This window comes from Raphanus sativus, chromosome 4, assembly GCF_000801105.2.
Source record: "Raphanus sativus cultivar WK10039 chromosome 4, ASM80110v3, whole genome shotgun sequence".
Classification (NCBI taxonomy): domain Eukaryota; kingdom Viridiplantae; phylum Streptophyta; class Magnoliopsida; order Brassicales; family Brassicaceae; genus Raphanus; species Raphanus sativus.
The window spans coordinates 50,545,287-50,563,715 of NC_079514.1; the positions used below are offsets into that span (position 1 = coordinate 50,545,287).

Consider the following 18,429-nt stretch of genomic DNA (forward strand, 5'->3'; position numbering starts at 1 on the left):
AACTCAATTGTGAACAAGGCCCAGTCAAAGAAAACTCAAATACATTGCTCAGAAAACCCAAATACATTGATCAGAGTAACATGTTGTCTGAGTCAGAGGGTTTTGCACTATCCATAGGCTAAAACCTATAGACATGATCTTTGTCAACAAATGTTTTCAAATCCGACACATATCTGTGGTTATGGTTGAACTTGTAAACTCGATGATCTACCATATAAATCTATTCAAAATTAAGTAAAAATCTGTTAAAACATTGCTTTTTACAAAGCAAACACTGGAAAGAAAGCTATATAACTGTATACATAAAGTTGTGTAAAACTAAACGCTTAGAACATTTCTAATTCATTTCTATAATAGAGATTTCTAAAATAGAGATGGGGTTTTGCTTCAATGTGTTTTTTTTATTATAGAAGAACACATTACAACAACAATCTTATCTCTATTTTTTTTTTCTTTATTTTAGAGTCTCTCTTATAGAGATGTGTTGAAAAAGGTCTTAGCACTATCACCATTTGAATTTGATCTCTTACACATATTTTCAGGATAAGAAAATTGATCATAAAATAAGAAAGGAAGAAACGCTTTCAAATGAGAACATTTCAAATATTTTTGAAAAATTGTTTTACACATGCATCATAATTAGTAATTCAATTTAAATAAATAGATAATAATCATAAAATTAAAATATTAATAATTGAGAGATTCACATATGTTCTAGCTAATAATGCATGATGCTCTTATGAAAGGCCAAAGAGTCCAATACCATTTAACTACTATGATGTTTGACCTCTGTGAACTCATTTTGCCACTTCTGATTACTTGTAAAATAAAATTTAATTAACCTTTGTTCTAATCACTGAAATAAATGTCGAACTTGCATAACCGAACCTGTACGCAATTTCCACTTTTTCCAGCATGGAGTCAAAATAAATTGATGAACCGATAAACCAGCAAACCGAGATTGTGACTAGAGAGAGCGACGTTTCTTGTTTAGACTACATAAAAAGCTAGCGTGTAGTTTTCGTTGTCGGCTTGGGTCGTTACTGACGGGTTCCTCCCAATTGATTGTCAAAAAGGATGGGCGGGCCAGCTGTACCACCACTAAATTCAAACAACAAGGTTACACGCAATCTCTCAGAAAAATCTCCTTAAATTAGGGTTTGAGTCACTCGATGAAATTCACATGATGGCGTCGTCCTCCTCGTTCTCAGTGAGAATTGCCTTACTTCTTCTGATATTCTGCTTGATCGGCTTACGAGCTGCGAATGGTCAAACTGGCGACGACATCTGCGGTGGGGTTCCGGATCCATTTGCGTGCCCAGTAAACTGTTTCCAGGAGGATCTGGTTTGCGGAGCCGATGGGGTCACGTACTCGTGCGGCTGTGAGGACGCAGCGTGCAATGGAGCTCGTGTGGTAAAAAGAGGAGCTTGCGACGCAGGTAACGCTGGAAGTGATTCTGTACGTGGATAAGCCTTGTTATTGATTCATATCGTTTGGCTCTTCTTGCTCGGACTCTCTCTTCTCGTTGGTGCTTTCTGATCTCAAGACTTGTGTTTGAGATGTATCAAGCTCTGTATATCGAACATTGAATGTTTTTTTTCCTTTTGTGTCTGTATGTTCTTAGTTGAGTTGCTGTCTCAACTCAGAATACACGTGTTGTGTTTTGTAATTTAATAGTAATAAATAAAGTTTACAAGCTGTTTACTAAATAATAAAACATAATTATATAGTTCTACCTTTGTTGTTTACTAAATATAAAACAGAATTATATCAAAAAATATTAAGGATCATCATACAAATCACATAAGTATCTTGAACATCACAAGTTTTTCAAACCTTTGTTGATTTCTTGATTATAGCATATTTGCTATTTTTTAAATGTTTATTATTTTCTATTATATTTTGTCGACAAATCAAATGAAATTAGTTTGAGAACGCTATCATAATAATGATTTGAATGTAATTTTTCTGTCATTTAACCATGATTTATAGATTCATGACAAAAAAAACCATGATTTATAGATTAGAAAATTTTACTTTACCCCAGTTTTATAAATAGACTTAAGAACATCTCCAATCTCACTTTGAAATATGAATTAATAATTGGAATAACAAATATGCCATTTTATTTGGATCAACTATTTTTTAATTTTCTTTGCAAGAGATATATTTATTATTGCATTTTAAAGTTGGATATACGGTAAGATAAGAGTAAATTTAAACTCCATATGAGTTACTCCCTTTAAAAAAAAAAGACAAATCAAATATTTGTTCCAAAACCATTTTACTTCAGACAAGCCATCTTGGCCAAAAATACGAAGCATTGGCTATTTATAAATTAAGTATTAATATCTATATACTATACTAAAACGGAAATAAGCTCATCAACTAGAGTGTCCACGTATGCAAATTAATTCCAGCCAATAAAATGGTCTTAAGATGCCATGTCAGCTTAGCCAAAAAAATCTAACCTAGCGATAACGCTTCCTTCCTCTTCTTCGACGTCTTTCCAGTGTCTCTATCCAACTTCTCGGCCTTTCAAAGTTTTCTTCCATCCTCTACCATTAATTTGACATATTATTGCTTTTTTCGAAACACTAGCATTCACATCATGAATCTCTCTTCGACTTCTACTTTCTTACCCTATCGTATTTGTCTGTATAAGATGGTTCCAGAATTGAAGAATTTCTATTGAGGGCGACCAAAAGTGAGCTGTAGTCTATCTAATAGATCCTACCCGAAAAAACTGCAGAGAGGTTTCAAGCAAAGATTCAACAACACACACTGATGTGTATATATATATTTGTTGGTCTACAATCGCGTTCTGAGTTGCAAATTCATTGCTTTTATTGCAATCTTAACTCCATAGACCTAAGTTATGATCTGATATTGAATCCGATTTATCCCTACGCAAAACCTGTGTATCCACTTTTATATAAAGGTTAGCCTTCTTCTGTTCAATAGCATCTTCTCAGCCTGTGAAATCATCAAAGTTAATCTGTTTTCTGTGAAATGGCGAACTCATCAATCCTCCTTTCTGATTTGAAGTTTGAACTCCAGATTCTGGAAAGCCAAGAACATCAAACACTGTGGCAAGCTGACGGGAATGGATATGATCCTACTGGATGCAAAGGTTGTTCTAATCTTAAACTCATGTTCATAATTTTATTCAACTTTTCCAGTGGGTTAAATCCTCATTATCAAGTTTCTTTTTTCGGATCTTTGTTGGATATATTTTTGAACAAGTAATTTTGAAACCGTCTATTTGATTATTCCGTCTATTTCACATATGTTTCAGAATTTAGTTTCTTAGTTTTTTTTTCTGTAAACTTGGTTATCAGCATTTCTTCTGTGTTCATAAGCTAAAGCTATGACCTTATGTGTATATGTAGCTCTGACAAGATGTGTATCTTGCTTAATCTTGCCGCCAAGTGTGTGCATATCTTCTCAGTTATTTTGCAGGTTTTAATTTGAAATTTCTTTTTGGTCTGTTTTTACAATTTTATCACTTACTAATGAATGCAAAATATGTTTACTAAAACTGATTCAAGAATGTCAGGAGCCACCTTCAATGCAGACATGCCGAGGTTGCAGATAGAGAACTTTTACTACACTCTTGAGGTGTTCTGTCTGAAGAGATCAAGTCGAAAGAGAGTGTGACTTGGTCTGTGGATAGACCAAACACTATCTTCGGCTTCTCTCCGTATAACTTGATGAACATTGTGGGGACTCTCGGCGTCTACGCAGCCATCTGCAAGCACGAAGGGTCTAATTTGGTTTTCCCGGGAGCAAGAAGGCGTTGGGAAGGTTTCACGACGGCGTCGGAGGCTGATCTGATCGCTGAGCAGCAGATTTGGGCTGCGGTTGATCCTTACGCCAAGTGGAAGCGTTTAACTGCAGCATGGGGAAGATTCTTGCTGAGCAGTTTGGGATCAAGGAGTATGGATTCAAGGAAGGGAAGAATGTGGGGTGGTGGAGATGATGAAAGGGAAAGAGAGGGTTTGGGAGGAGATGGTGAAGGTCAGTTGCAGGAGAAGAAGCTTGATGAGGTTGGTGTGTGGTGGTTTGCTGTCGTTGTGCTTGGTGTTGAAGGAATGATTGATAGTATGAACAATAGCAAAGAGAATGGCTTTCTTTGTTTCAATAACTCCAACAACTCTTTTATCTCTTGGATTGATAAGTACAAGGCTTTTAAGATTGTGCCTTGATTCATCTTCTACATAACATACGCTTTGATGTTACTCTGTTCTTTGTTTCATGTTTATGTTTCTATCAAAATCTCAGTTCTTTGTTGGTTTCTATGTTTTTCTTTTCCTTATGTTCTCATCACCACCTGTTATACTATACTAAAACGGAAATAAGCTCATCAACTAGAGTGTCCACGTATGCAAATTAATTCCAGCCAATAAAATGGTCTTAAGATGCCATGTCAGCTTAGCCAAAAAAATCTAACCTAGCGATAACGCTTCCTTCCTCTTCTTCGACGTCTTTCCAGTGTCTCTATCCAACTTCTCGGCCTTTCAAAGTTTTCTTCCATCCTCTACCATTAATTTGACATATTATTGCTTTTTTCGAAACACTAGCATTCACATCATGAATCTCTCTTCGACTTCTACTTTCTTACCCTATCGTATTTGTCTGTATAAGATGGTTCCAGAATTGAAGAATTTCTATTGAGGGCGACCAAAAGTGAGTTGTAGTCTATCTAATAGATCCTACCCGAAAAAACTGCAGAGAGGTTTCAAGCAAAGATTCAACAACACACACTGATGTGTATATATATATTTGTTGGTCTACAATCGCGTTCTGAGTTGCAAATTCATTGCTTTTATTGCAATCTTAACTCCATAGACCTAAGTTATGATCTGATATTGAATCCGATTTATCCCTACGCAAAACCTGTGTATCCACTTTTATATAAAGGTTAGCCTTCTTCTGTTCAATAGCATCTTCTCAGCCTGTGAAATCATCAAAGTTAATCTGTTTTCTGTGAAATGGCGAACTCATCAATCCTCCTTTCTGATTTGAAGTTTGAACTCCAGATTCTGGAAAGCCAAGAACATCAAACACTGTGGCAAGCTGACGGGAATGGATATGATCCTACTGGATGCAAAGGTTGTTCTAATCTTAAACTCATGTTCATAATTTTATTCAACTTTTCCAGTGGGTTAAATCCTCATTATCAAGTTTCTTTTTTCGGATCTTTGTTGGATATATTTTTGAACAAGTAATTTTGAAACCGTCTATTTGATTATTCCGTCTATTTCACATATGTTTCAGAATTTAGTTTCTTAGTTTTTTTTTCTGTAAACTTGGTTATCAGCATTTCTTCTGTGTTCATAAGCTAAAGCTATGACCTTATGTGTATATGTAGCTCTGACAAGATGTGTATCTTGCTTAATCTTGCCGCCAAGTGTGTGCATATCTTCTCAGTTATTTTGCAGGTTTTAATTTGAAATTTCTTTTTGGTCTGTTTTTACAATTTTATCACTTACTAATGAATGCAAAATATGTTTACTAAAACTGATTCAAGAATGTCAGGAGCCACCTTCAATGCAGACATGCCGAGGTTGCAGATAGAGAACTTTTACTACACTCTTGAGGTGTTCTGTCTGAAGAGATCAAGTCGAAAGAGAGTGTGACTTGGTCTGTGGATAGACCAAACACTATCTTCGGCTTCTCTCCGTATAACTTGATGAACATTGTGGGGACTCTCGGCGTCTACGCAGCCATCTGCAAGCACGAAGGGTCTAATTTGGTTTTCCCGGGAGCAAGAAGGCGTTGGGAAGGTTTCACGACGGCGTCGGAGGCTGATCTGATCGCTGAGCAGCAGATTTGGGCTGCGGTTGATCCTTACGCCAAGTGGAAGCGTTTAACTGCAGCATGGGGAAGATTCTTGCTGAGCAGTTTGGGATCAAGGAGTATGGATTCAAGGAAGGGAAGAATGTGGGGTGGTGGAGATGATGAAAGGGAAAGAGAGGGTTTGGGAGGAGATGGTGAAGGTCAGTTGCAGGAGAAGAAGCTTGATGAGGTTGGTGTGTGGTGGTTTGCTGTCGTTGTGCTTGGTGTTGAAGGAATGATTGATAGTATGAACAATAGCAAAGAGAATGGCTTTCTTTGTTTCAATAACTCCAACAACTCTTTTATCTCTTGGATTGATAAGTACAAGGCTTTTAAGATTGTGCCTTGATTCATCTTCTACATAACATACGCTTTGATGTTACTCTGTTCTTTGTTTCATGTTTATGTTTCTATCAAAATCTCAGTTCTTTGTTGGTTTCTATGTTTTTCTTTTCCTTATGTTCTCATCACCACCTGTAAATTATTTTATATCAAAGTTAACGTTATGTTTTTGTATGCCATGTGAGTTACTGTACTTGGGTTGAGTCCGGCAGCAGTAGATCACGTGTAGGTTTAACAACAACAGATGAGGGGGAGAAAATAAAAACTGATGAGAGGCAAGAACTGAGAGATAATCTTGGAAAGAAGAGATAAATATTTAAAGCATTGAAACAGGGGACAAAGCGTTGATAGAAGGAAACAAAAATTAGAGGCTGACATGGAAACAATGAAGGAAAATCTTTATACAAATCTGAACATAAAATTTTCAAATAGTTTGATAGGATCTGATATATCTGATGAAAGCACGGTAAGGTCTATACAGCCCACTAAAATTATGACCTGATCCTGCCACTTAAAGTCACTTTCAGTGAATTTTTCAGTGTATGGACTTATAACATTATAGTGAGCTTAGCTTGGGCTCACATACAAATGAAAATATTGAGTTGTTTTGTTGCTGTCGTAGTGATTCCTATTATAACTGTTTTTGAGATTATTTTGTGATTGTGTCTCTCTCCGAGACACAGAGCTAACGTTTTTCAGAATTTAAACAGATTTAAAAAGAGAGGACTTGGGGCAATAATAGCGATGTCAACAACATGGATGCGTTATGGTATCATAGAACATATCAAATTGACTCGGCAAGTGATTGCTGAAGCCAAACGTGGTTTGATAATCAACTGAAGATACATAAGCGGAAGACATGTTTTTACACGGTTAGTGAACATTTAACCAATTGCTAAGAAGCAAGGGACAATCAGGTGGTGGATACGATGCACAATCTGAACAACCTCCAGGAAGGTTGTCTTTTTAAAAAATTGAAAATCAAATGTAAAGAAGAGGAACTAGCTGTGGCCAAAACCAGCATAATCAAGTTTTGTAACACGGAACTCCTAGGATTGGATTGAAATCAAGTAGCATTTATTTTGTAAAAAGAGACTGATTCAGTTGTTATATTTGGTTTTATTGTAGAAAGAGAGATTGTCCATGTGAACTTTGGCTTGGTTGATGCAGGAAAATGGGTCTTCCAAGCCAGGATTACTGAAAAATTAATATAGTATAGACAATTTATTCATTGATGAAGGAAAACGGCTGCGTTGAAACATTTCTAAGCAAAAATTCAAGATTATTAGACACAAGTTTAGTAAGATCATATTTATATACCAGATCACAAGTTTAGAATAGTATAGATTATAACATAGTTTCATTAAAACCATCTCAACAGTTGAATAATGAAAGTTTAGTTAATCATAAAGAAATTAAATTCATTGATGAAGGAAAATTTATTCATTGTTTAAGTTACCAATCTATTACGATTAAACAATCAGAAACTTTTGGTATAAACTTTTGCTAATTACTTTGTATCTGCGTTGAAACTTTTGCTAATTCATGAGAAAGAAGGTAAATCAATTTACGCAATTAATCTTTATACATTTCATTTGATTTATACCAACGAAAATAAAAATAATAAACAGCATCACCAATTTCACTAAATCTAAGTAAGGCAAAATGATGTGTCTTTGTGTTTTCTAAAATAAATAACTAATTAAGATATTGAGGATTTTATACTTTAGGAAGTCTCCCACAGTTACGTATATGCAAATATCATTTTTATAAAGTACAATAGGTTTATTTAGGCCATCTAATTTTATTACGCTGGAGATCTCCAACACCTTTCTCAAACCAAAAGCTTTTCACAGATTCCCCAGATTCCCCTTGCTCAGGAAACTGGTATTGTTTAAGTTATTTTTGTATTCGAAATATGAGTGTACTCTGGTTTTCTAAATACATGAGAATCCTTTTTTTCCTGTGTTCTAGAAAAAACGTTTTCGAAATAGCCATATGATACAAAAGAGTATGTGGTGTTTGAGGCTTTAACTCATTAGTAGATTCTGGTTTCTAACGAGAGGTAGAGACTTATTTAGTTATTTTTTGGTTTAAGCAAAAGGGCTAGGAGTTTCGTGGAGTTATTTTTTATTGATATTTCAAGCCAAAACAAATATTCCTAGACTATTCAAGAGATAGAGATTCAGTGTACGAATTATTTGGATGATCATTGTTTTAGTCACATATGTTATTCATTTATGATTTGCTGTTTTATCATATGTGTTTTGTGTATAAAGTAAGAAAAAATTGATTTCACCTTTTATACATTAACTAAATTTCATTGATGTAATTTTAATTTAACAATACTATTAAATATTATCAAAATTTATAGAAGTGTAAAAAAATAATGATGTATTAAATTTTTAATAGAAAAAACAATGTTTTATTTCTACTTATATGAATAGTATGTATAAGTTAATGATTTATGAAAATGAAACTATATGTTTAAAAAATCATAAACGAAACACTGTAATATTACACTAAAAATCATAAATTTAGTAAAACCAAAGTTCAGAGTTTAAATCTGCCAAAAACGGAAAATGGCCGAAAATTAAAAATATGTTGGAGGGAGAGTTCGTACCCTGGTCCAGGCGTCTGCACGAAGGATACTCCTATGTCGAATGAGATATCAGGGAAAAATTTTAGGGGTTTGTAAATATCTTCGGCCAAAGTATATAAACATCTAACTATGTAAATAAATATGTTTCATTTAATAAATGAAGATGACTGAGGCTTTGAAGAAACAAAATATTTAAATAATCATTATAAAAAATTGAGTCAACCACGTTTGTTTGGAATATTCTGGATAGCACAGTTTCTTAAAAATCACATCTATTCGGTATATTATGGATTACCAAATTAAAACCACTTTTTAATCTCGGTTAGGTTCGTTTATAATTGGTTTGTTTTTACCGGATTGAGCACCCCTAAATAATTCACCGACTTTCTTATTGCTTTGAGAAATACAACACTCTCATTCCAAACACAAACATTAAAATATATGATCGGAAATAAACTATCAACACACTTTTCCGCGCGTAGCGCGGAGAAAGAATCTAGTATCTCTAAAAATACAGAAGTTTATTAATTTGGGATTGTTTTGTATATATACTTTTTAGTATAAAGTAAATAAGATGAATCACTTCAATAGTCTAGTACGTATACTTACATGATTATTTGTTTAGTCATGAAACAATTTTTTGTGGAATCCAAATACGAGTAAAGTGTTAATGGTGTGGTTCATGTATGATGTACCATTTCAGTAATACAAGTGCATCTTCCTTTTGATTTCCTTGTGTTCTGCATGGAGTTGATTTATTCAGATTCCTCCAATAGGAAAAACAAAAGTCTTTTGGCCGCTCAAAAATGAACGAACAATTTCTTATGAACTTGTGTCACCCAAAGGATCCAGTTATGATGAGTCTTTCCTGGAAAACCAATTCCTGTACATAAACTTAAAAAAAAAAAAATCCTGTATACAGACTTTTGAAGTATCCTGCAAAATCTCCTCTGAGTTCAGATGAACTTTTACAAAAAAAAGATTTCAGATGATTCTAATCTTCAAATGTCAAAGGCGATGTGACAGGTTCCCCTAATGAACTACCAAAGAACTTCTTTTGTTTCCCACCCAGGGTTCTCCATTACTGAAAGCACATCTTTTAGAGCTCCAAGAGTAAAGGTTGTGTCTTAATACGTTGCAAATTTCCTAACAAGATTTCATAAGTATATATACCAAATCAGGAGCTTCTTTTTAGTATCGTCTTACAGCATTACGTCTTTGATCAATGGGAAACATTTTGTCACACTCCATGTCATGGCCAGCTTGTCCCAGCCGCCACAAAGCCATGACGATAAATATCAGTGCAGAAGAAAATAACAAACAACTAAAGTGAAGAAACCCAATGATTTCAAAATAGGATAAGAGCATCTTTATCCCTATAATCCCATATGAGTTTCTTAATGATTATTTAATTAATTGATTGTACTTTAATTGTACTTAAGAAACTTGTTAAGAAACTATTAGAATATGTGCTCCAATGGTAGTTTCTTAATTAGGGTTTCTTAAAAAATTAACTTTGAAAAAAAAAGTGACTTTGTTGTTGTGATTATGTAGATATAAGCATGTTTGATTCTTTACAAGCATTCGACTTTGATTCTTTACAAGTCTGTGACTTCAAAAATACAAGAATACAAGTCACATGATACACAAGAGTACAATAAAAATAAGAAGTAAAAAGTGAGATAAAAAGAGAATGGCCCCTGAGAACACACTAGTACAAAGTGACATATGCATGAGTATTAGAACAAGATACATCAAGATAAGAAGAATCAAAGAAACAGAACGCAAGAACACAAAGTAGACATAAGAACAAGAAACTTAACTCCATACCAGAACAACCTAACTCTAACCATCATTTATTCCAGACGAAAGCAATAAAGAGTAAAGCAAGAAAATTGAATCAAGTAAAGAGAAGTGGAGTAATCGTACCATCACCAGTAAGCATACTTCACCAGAAACAAAATCCTCTCAAATGAGTGTTGATCTTCTTCAGGGACATTCAACACAAATAGACTGAGACAAAGACATCACAAAACATCAGTACCGAACACATCAACGAATGTTGATCTTCTTCAGGGACATTCAACACAAATCGACTGAGACAAGACATCACAAAACATCAGTACCGAACACATCACAAAAACAATCCGCTCCTAATAAAGCCTCCAACGAGACTAAAGCATGAATCTTTACCTCGACAAAGGCCTCAAGATCCACAAAAATGCAAGGATCCCCTGAACAAACCCACCTGCAATTAACAAAACAGTACAAACCCCCTTGTTCAAGACCCAGAAACTGAATCGTCTACACAAAAACAATTAAAAAATCGAATCTACTAAAAAGGAAAAATCGATTCTTACGTTGATGAAATTGCAGGGTCGATGGGAAGCAAACAGAGAAGAAGGAAGATCAAGGATTCTCGACCTTGTGCTGAAGTGAAGCTGGAGAAGGAGAGTGGATATCGAGTCTTGGCTGAGAGAATAGCTAGAGAAGAAGGCGATGAGATTGATGCCGAGGATGGCATCGTTCTCTACGGATCAGACGCGTCGTCCTTCGGTGAACACTAGAGATGAGAGAAGAGAGAAGAGAGAAGCCGGAGAAGTAGAAGAGAGAAATTGAAGAAAAAAACATTAATAAATCCTTCTATCATGGTTAGCTGACACGTGCTCATAGAACCCCCTTAGTAATCGGTTGCGAAAGTCCCACACTTAGGATCGGTTCTATACATACGTGGTATAACTATAGTGAAAAGATTATGTATATACAACATTACAGTTGGGTATTTTATCCGTTAATTTTGATTTGATTCGTTATTCGTTTCCACCTGATACTAAAAAATTCGGATATAAGTAAGTATTTGAAGCAAAGAAAATATTAAAAATTAATAACTGTTAAAAATGAAGCAAATCAAAAAAACTAAAAATTTCAGAGTCGGAAATCCGATCCACTCCACTCCGATTTTATATAAACATACGTATATGAACAATTAAATATATAAATTTAAATGTATAATTTTATATAACTATTGTTAAAATATAACTTTATTAGTTTTATTTATAAACTTACTTATAAAAGTATTAAGTTAAGAAAGGAATATAAACTCTTTACGAAAACATAATTCTTCTAAATTTTATGTTTTATAAGAACATTTGAATTATTTTTTAAAAATATGAAATATATAATTTCACTAATGTTTATTTTATATTATGTTAAAGATATTTTTTTGGAGACAAACTTGTATGTGTTTTTCTAAATCTATTTATATTGAAAAAAGTGAATGAAATAAGTGTAAATATCAGTAAATATTCGTAAATATTTTTAAATTTTCTGGATATCCAAAAGCCGGATATCTGTATTTTTGAAGCAAAACAAATTGGATATTGGGTATTTGTAAAGTATAAAGCAATTCTTAAGTACTGAAGAGTGCGGTAGTATTTGGTCCGCGTTCATCTCTAGTTATATGTCATAAAAATGCATGAATTTTTGAAAGAAAAGAAACCGATTAAATTTCTACCCCACTTTGAAATACTTTGCAAATGGAAAATACTGTAGTCATTTTACCATTTTCGGGTATAGTGAAATCATTTAGTGATATTTACCTACTATTTAAAATTCATTCTAGGATTAGAAGCTTATTATAAATTCTTTTCACCATAAAATATTGTGTTTTTGAACATTAAATGTTTACATTAAAATTAAATGTTCGATAGACTCTGAGTGTCTTTTTCCTTTCAGCTTTCATAAAACTCTCAGCTTATGTAGCATCCAATGTACAAATGTTTTTTCTTGAATAAATTTAACATTAATTAAAAAAAATGTTCCATGAACTAACTTAGTTACAAGTTGTAACTTACTATTGGAGAGAAACATGATGTTCATCTTTGCTAAAAACATGTTCATTTGTTTTTTTTTCAGAATTGTTTATTTGTTTTGCTTTTTCTAGTGTGAACAGAGTTTCATCTCAATATTTACTAGAGTTATTATAGTGTGAGTTTTGCGTTTTCGGTCGATCATTGTTTTTCAAGTTTTTTTTTATTGTTATAGGGTTAGAGTTATGATACAGATTGTTCTCCCTTTATGAAGAACTACTCTTTCTTAGTAATATGATATATATAGTTTGTAGCGTTGCTTGCTGTGTCACTGATAATTATTGTTTGTTTGTCTTTTTTATTTGTTCCTTGTACTGTTGAGAATACATAAATTAAATTAAAGTTGTTGAGAGTACATTTGTTTCTGGATTTTTTTTCTTCATATTAATTGTGTACGTTGTATGTATTAAATAATAATTTTTATTCTCTTTATTATGTTTGTTATATTTTTTTATTTTATTTTTAAATTTGTTGCTTTTACAGAACCTTTAAAACAAATACATGAAGACTTGTAGAAATAACTATAAATTGAGTGATAATTCTGAGTGTTTGGACTTTAATGGATTTGCAACAAATTTATGTATTTCTCATAAGAAGACAATAGCATTGGTATGTTGACATTGAACATGTAAGCTATTTTCACAAGACAAAGGAGTGAGCATGTGAAGATGTTGTTGTCGCATTTGTGTATGTCTGGATTTTCTCTTGTATCTCTTGGTGTGCATGTGTTTGTTTCTCTTTAATTTGATGGGTAATATGTAAACAAAAATCGTTGTTTGTTATATTTATCAGAGTTTATAATTTACTCAGTTTTTTTCGTTTATGTGATTTCACTGATCTTGGTTGTCTTCTTCGTCTTCTTCATAAGCATCTGCGAAAGTATGTTTATAAATTGTTAAATAACTGGTTGTGTAGTTTGTATTTGTTTACCTGACTCGATTATATGTCGTTGAGTTTTAGTTAAGGTGTTTGGTTTGGTATATTTGGTTTAAAGTTTATTTGTAAAATTAGACAAAAGAGGTGATCATTAATGATTCGTCTTTTTTGGACTCTAGGTTTTGGATTCTAGTTTTTGTTGTTTTGATTATTTGGGTTGTTGTGGTTTTTTTTAAGCTGTAAATTAAAGGTTTGTGTGAAATTAGTTTGATAAATAAGAGAGATAAATAGACGACCACAGATCTTGGGTAGGAAATATTTTTGATCATTGACGTTAGTACAATATAGACATAATTGTGTGTTGATTTTTTCTGACTGGTCATAGAGGATACGGATAATGACTCGAGTTGTTTCGCATTTGAGGTCCGAGTCCTGGATAGAATAGATTTGCCCAACCCCATGTGAGTTTAAATATCATTTATAATATCAAAATATAATATAAATCCATAATCTATACTATAATGGCTTCCAACCTTCATAAATATATATTAGTTTCGGTCATCAATGTGTAAATTATCCATTACTTCAGTGGTATAAATGGTAGAAGTTATATCTTAGTAACCTGGGTTCAAACCATGGATTTGACACTTTTTAACATTTTTTAAAATAGGCCCCACAAAAACGCTGACGTGTCGCTTCAGGAATGATTCAAGTGTCTCATTATAGTATAGATTTGAGTTGTATATCGCCTTTAATTTTAAATTGATTTGATTTCTCTTTTATTAATTCTTCTTTAGGGAATACGTGGCTTCTGTATCATCATCATTATTCGTAGCACAGTCTTTTTTTTTTTTTGGTTCAAATATTCGTAGCACAGTCTAAGTTCTCATCTGCCCTCCACATACACTGATATACACATAGGTAATTATATGATTACATTATGTGATGTATAGGTAAATAGCCCTTGTTGATTTCGATGGCTTTTATTTCACAGCTAAGGTATGTATAGGCTGTTAACTTTAGCTGACATGCTCCTGGTTTTGCTTAGTTTAACAAACTATAAATGTAAAAATCTATAGCTATATATCATTCTCTAATTTTTTTTTTTGTTCAAATCATTCTCTAATTTAGATTCCCACAAAAGTAGAAAATCGGACACACTATATATATGTGTGTATATATAAAAATATGCATTAATAACCATTTCTTAATTACATCAGAAACAATAGGTATGCTTATTTTATAGTAATATCAAATGTTTCATGTTCATCTGTGCATGCAGTCATAGAGATGAACACACACACCCCACACACACACATATGTATGATCGTTTTATATATCAAATGTTTCTAGTAACCTATCCTGGTTTTATCTCAGTATACACATATAAGCTTACTTCGCAGTATGCTAAAAACCAATAACAGACAAATACTGTAAAAAATATTTCAAGCCTTCCAAAAGGCTCTAGTTTCTTTGTTACTATCCATAGTATTATTCGGTAAAAGCTTGAACTTAATCTTAATATTGTTTAATATTAATGTGACATGCTACCAATACACTGAGGCTCTAAAATTCTACACATCAAAATACATTTTATAGTTTATATTGAACTTGAACTAGGTATCTATAAGCCCTATATTTTATGATGGTATATATGCTGATTAATTAATGTCTGTGACTATATATGCAGAAATCATGAAAATATATAAGAACATGCATACACACATATTATACATATATCCTATATCAGATTCATGTATAGTATATAATTTTCACATTGTATTAGTTGTTAAGTTTATCTCATTTGTAGGCTTGTAGCTAAAACCATGTAACCAGTGGAATGCAATTAAAAGATCAGAGTTATCCACACGCATAAACACACTGAACAAAAAAAAAGAAAAGAAAAAAACACACCGAGCAAGATCTAAAATTAACACTCCCTACGTGCAGCTTCTTATAAGACATACACATACACGCGCACGCACGCGCGCACACACATAGATATATATATATATATATATATATATATATATATATGAAGTTGTGCAAGTTTGCTAAGTAAGAAAATAAATCCATTTACTTCTGTAACTATTATTGCATCAGCACAATATATATGTGAACAGATCATACCTTTTCCATCTTACCCAGATGAAAAAGCTATTTTTTATTTTATTTTTAATGGTATAATTAAGATAATCATACAATGAAGTTTATTTGAAATGTAAAAGCTACGTAGTCTGCTTGACTAATTGAGAAGAAGCAACAGCTTCAGAAAATGCAGCAGTAACAGAACAGCAGCCATCTCAAATACACTAAACAAAGTAAAAAGGTCAATAACCATTTAATGTCAGTATGCACACAATGCGGCAAATTACATCACTTTTGTAAGACGACAGCCCATATCTTCTGATTAGTTTCTGACTAGAGGGACATGGTTTTAAGTTTAACACTGATCCCTAGCTATCCGGGGTTTTATGTTCTGTATACTCTGACCCACAAAAGCTAATAGGAGACTCAATGAAAAAACTTCGAAATCTTTTCTTTTGGGGTCAAAATAAACTTCAAAATCTTTTTTTTTTATTTTGAACTAACTTCAAAATCTTTTGAAGAACAAATTTGAATCAAAACAATCTAAAACCAAATTCAAATATTTAGCGAACATGTTATTTCTTGATGTATTATCATTAAATCTTGAACGACATCCCTGTGTCACATAAAAGAAATATATATTATATATTATATATATATATATATATATATATATGTATAATTATCATATATAAATGTGTATTAAAGTTGTGATTAATCTCATAATTAATCATCATTTATCCAAATCGAAAGACAAAGAAGACTTTCCTTTCTTTGTAAACAAGTGAAGATCCTCATCAACCCTAGCAGCTTCCGTAGCTATTAGAGACTCATCACCCTCACTGCTCACTAACCTCAACTGGAGTAGAGAGCCAACACCAGCCATAGAAACGCCGCCACGTGAGATACTACCACCGGAAGACGACGACTCTTCCTCCGTGCTATTCATACTTCCTCCTCCTCCCCCGCCGCCTCTGCCGCACTCCATATCCACTCCAAAAAGCCTTAACCTCTTCTCTCCTCTTGATGAAGCCATAGTAGCCACTTGTGCCCTCCTTTGCATTATCACCGGCACAGATTCAATTACAGCCGTTGGATCATATCTCTCCATAGACCTCACATAATATCCAAATCCTAGATCTCGTTGATATCGATGATAAAGGTTGTGACGTTCGTAACTAGCCTGCATCTGAGGATAAGGGTAAGAGTAAAACCTAGGGAATATAGCTCCGACGACTTGATGATCAGGAATCTTGGGTCGTCTCTTCCAATCGATAAAAAGCTTGTCTTTATTACAAGAACCTCTCTGAAAAGAAACTATGTCGCCAGCATCAAGCTTCTTGTCTTTAACGAAACGGCTCCAGCCTTTAGTCATTACATAACTTTGGCTACTGTTCCAGTAGGAGTAACGGAAACTCCATGAGATTCCTATTCGATCTTCGAAGTTTAGAAGCAAACCTTTGTTGTTGTCTGAGGAATTGTCTAAAGGGAAGTATCTCTCTGCGTGTTGCTTTGGGATCACGAGTCGGTTTAGTTTCCCAACGTCGCTTGGTGTTACTACTTTGTCAAACATGTGCTCTCTCTCCATCGAAGAAGCTTCTTGTACAGGCCTCTCTTCCTCTAGGTTCATCTTCTTGTTTTGAGAATCAATATTCTCAGATCTCTCAAGATCATTCGATTTCCTCTCCATTCAGATTGAGAGCAATTCAATGAAAGTTTGGAGTTAAGGATCCAATGAAAGAGGTGAATATTAGAGAAATGAAACCCTAATTTCGTAATTGAGAAAAAGGATGAGAATTGGAGAGAAGAGTATGGTGGTGGATGAGATTGACCTAATTATACAAAGGTAGAAAGTGGGTTTTTTTGCCTAACTTCACTGATTAGCACGATCCTATCTGATCTCTCTCTAAACTGAAGCTCTCTCTCTCTCTCTCTCTCTCTCTCTCTCTCTCTCTCTCTCTCTCTCTCTCTACTGTTTATATCAAGAAGCTTTTAAATTCTGATAAAACAAAAAGGTAAATTATACTTGATGCAATCTCTCAAGAACAGAAGAGGAGAGATAGAGCTCACGTAATATAGAATGACAGAGATATGGGCTAAGCGGTGGGGACCCTTGAACAATCTGGTTCTGTTCATGTGAGCTTCTTGTTCTCGTTTTATTTTTCTTTTCGTTATTACATTTATTTGTCTGCCCTTTTCTCTTTCCATATTATGTTTTGATTTACAAATAAAATATATGTGTATATACCATTTTCAAAATGTGAAAGAGTAAGTTTCATTATTAGTCCGAGTGGTCCATTATCGTAATCAATTTATATTTCTCTAGAAAAAGAAAAGGAAAGATACCATACCTTCACATGAAGATGATAACTATTTACATGAAGAATAAAGAACATAAACTCAAAAATGGTAGTCTACTCGTAAGCGGATTATGAAAAGATAAGTATTCTGGGTTATGAGGCATCTCATTACACTTCATTTTGTGACTACGCAAATGTGAGACTGATCATGTTTTAATTTTTTTTTAAATATCCGGAGCGAATTTCCATCTGTATAGTATATATATTCCATTAATAATTACTTTGTGTTTTTCCATAAGTTTAAGATATCCCAAGTTAATCCAAAAAGAAGTATATAAAATAGAGTATTAGTATGTGATGAAATTGGATCTGACTAGATATGGTTACTTTTGGTATGTGTTTATTTTTAGACAAAACTAAAAGTTCATCACTGTTAACTTTTAGAAAATACCATAATTTAAAATACCAACTAAAAACTAACAAGGCTTCTCTTAATAATTAATTTGTGTG

General features: G+C 33.3%; 1 protein-coding gene, 1 long non-coding RNA gene and 1 pseudogene across 4 annotated transcripts; 2 read left to right on the forward strand and 1 right to left on the reverse strand.

Moving 5' to 3' along the window:
- Window positions 1–2,484: 2,484 nt before the first annotated feature.
- Window positions 2,485–3,771, forward strand: LOC130510892 (uncharacterized). Of its 3 annotated transcripts, XR_008944692.1 has the most exons (4): window positions 2,485–2,942; window positions 3,050–3,134; window positions 3,394–3,463; window positions 3,561–3,771. It is a non-coding gene; the product is annotated as an uncharacterized LOC130510892 (long non-coding RNA). The 3 variants fall into 3 exon arrangements; XR_008944690.1 differs by having other exon boundaries at window positions 3,050–3,463; window positions 3,553–3,771; XR_008944691.1 differs by having other exon boundaries at window positions 3,050–3,463.
- Window positions 3,772–4,877: 1,106 nt separating this feature from the next.
- LOC108833947 (3-oxo-Delta(4,5)-steroid 5-beta-reductase-like) lies at window positions 4,878–6,466 on the forward strand (annotated as a pseudogene).
- Window positions 6,467–16,284: 9,818 nt separating this feature from the next.
- LOC130510838 (B3 domain-containing transcription factor NGA2-like) lies at window positions 16,285–17,816 on the reverse strand. The gene has a single exon (XM_057007515.1). The coding sequence runs from the start codon at window positions 17,307–17,309 to the stop codon at window positions 16,353–16,355; it is 957 nt and encodes a 318-aa protein (XP_056863495.1). The 5' UTR covers window positions 17,310–17,816; the 3' UTR covers window positions 16,285–16,352.
- Between the last annotated feature and the right edge of the window lie 613 nt (window positions 17,817–18,429).

What these genes read in the sequence shown, in the direction of transcription:
- LOC130510838 (XM_057007515.1), bottom strand. Translation starts at nt 17,309, where the DNA reads ATGGAGAGGAAATCGAATGATCTTGAGAGATCTGAGAATATTGATTCT.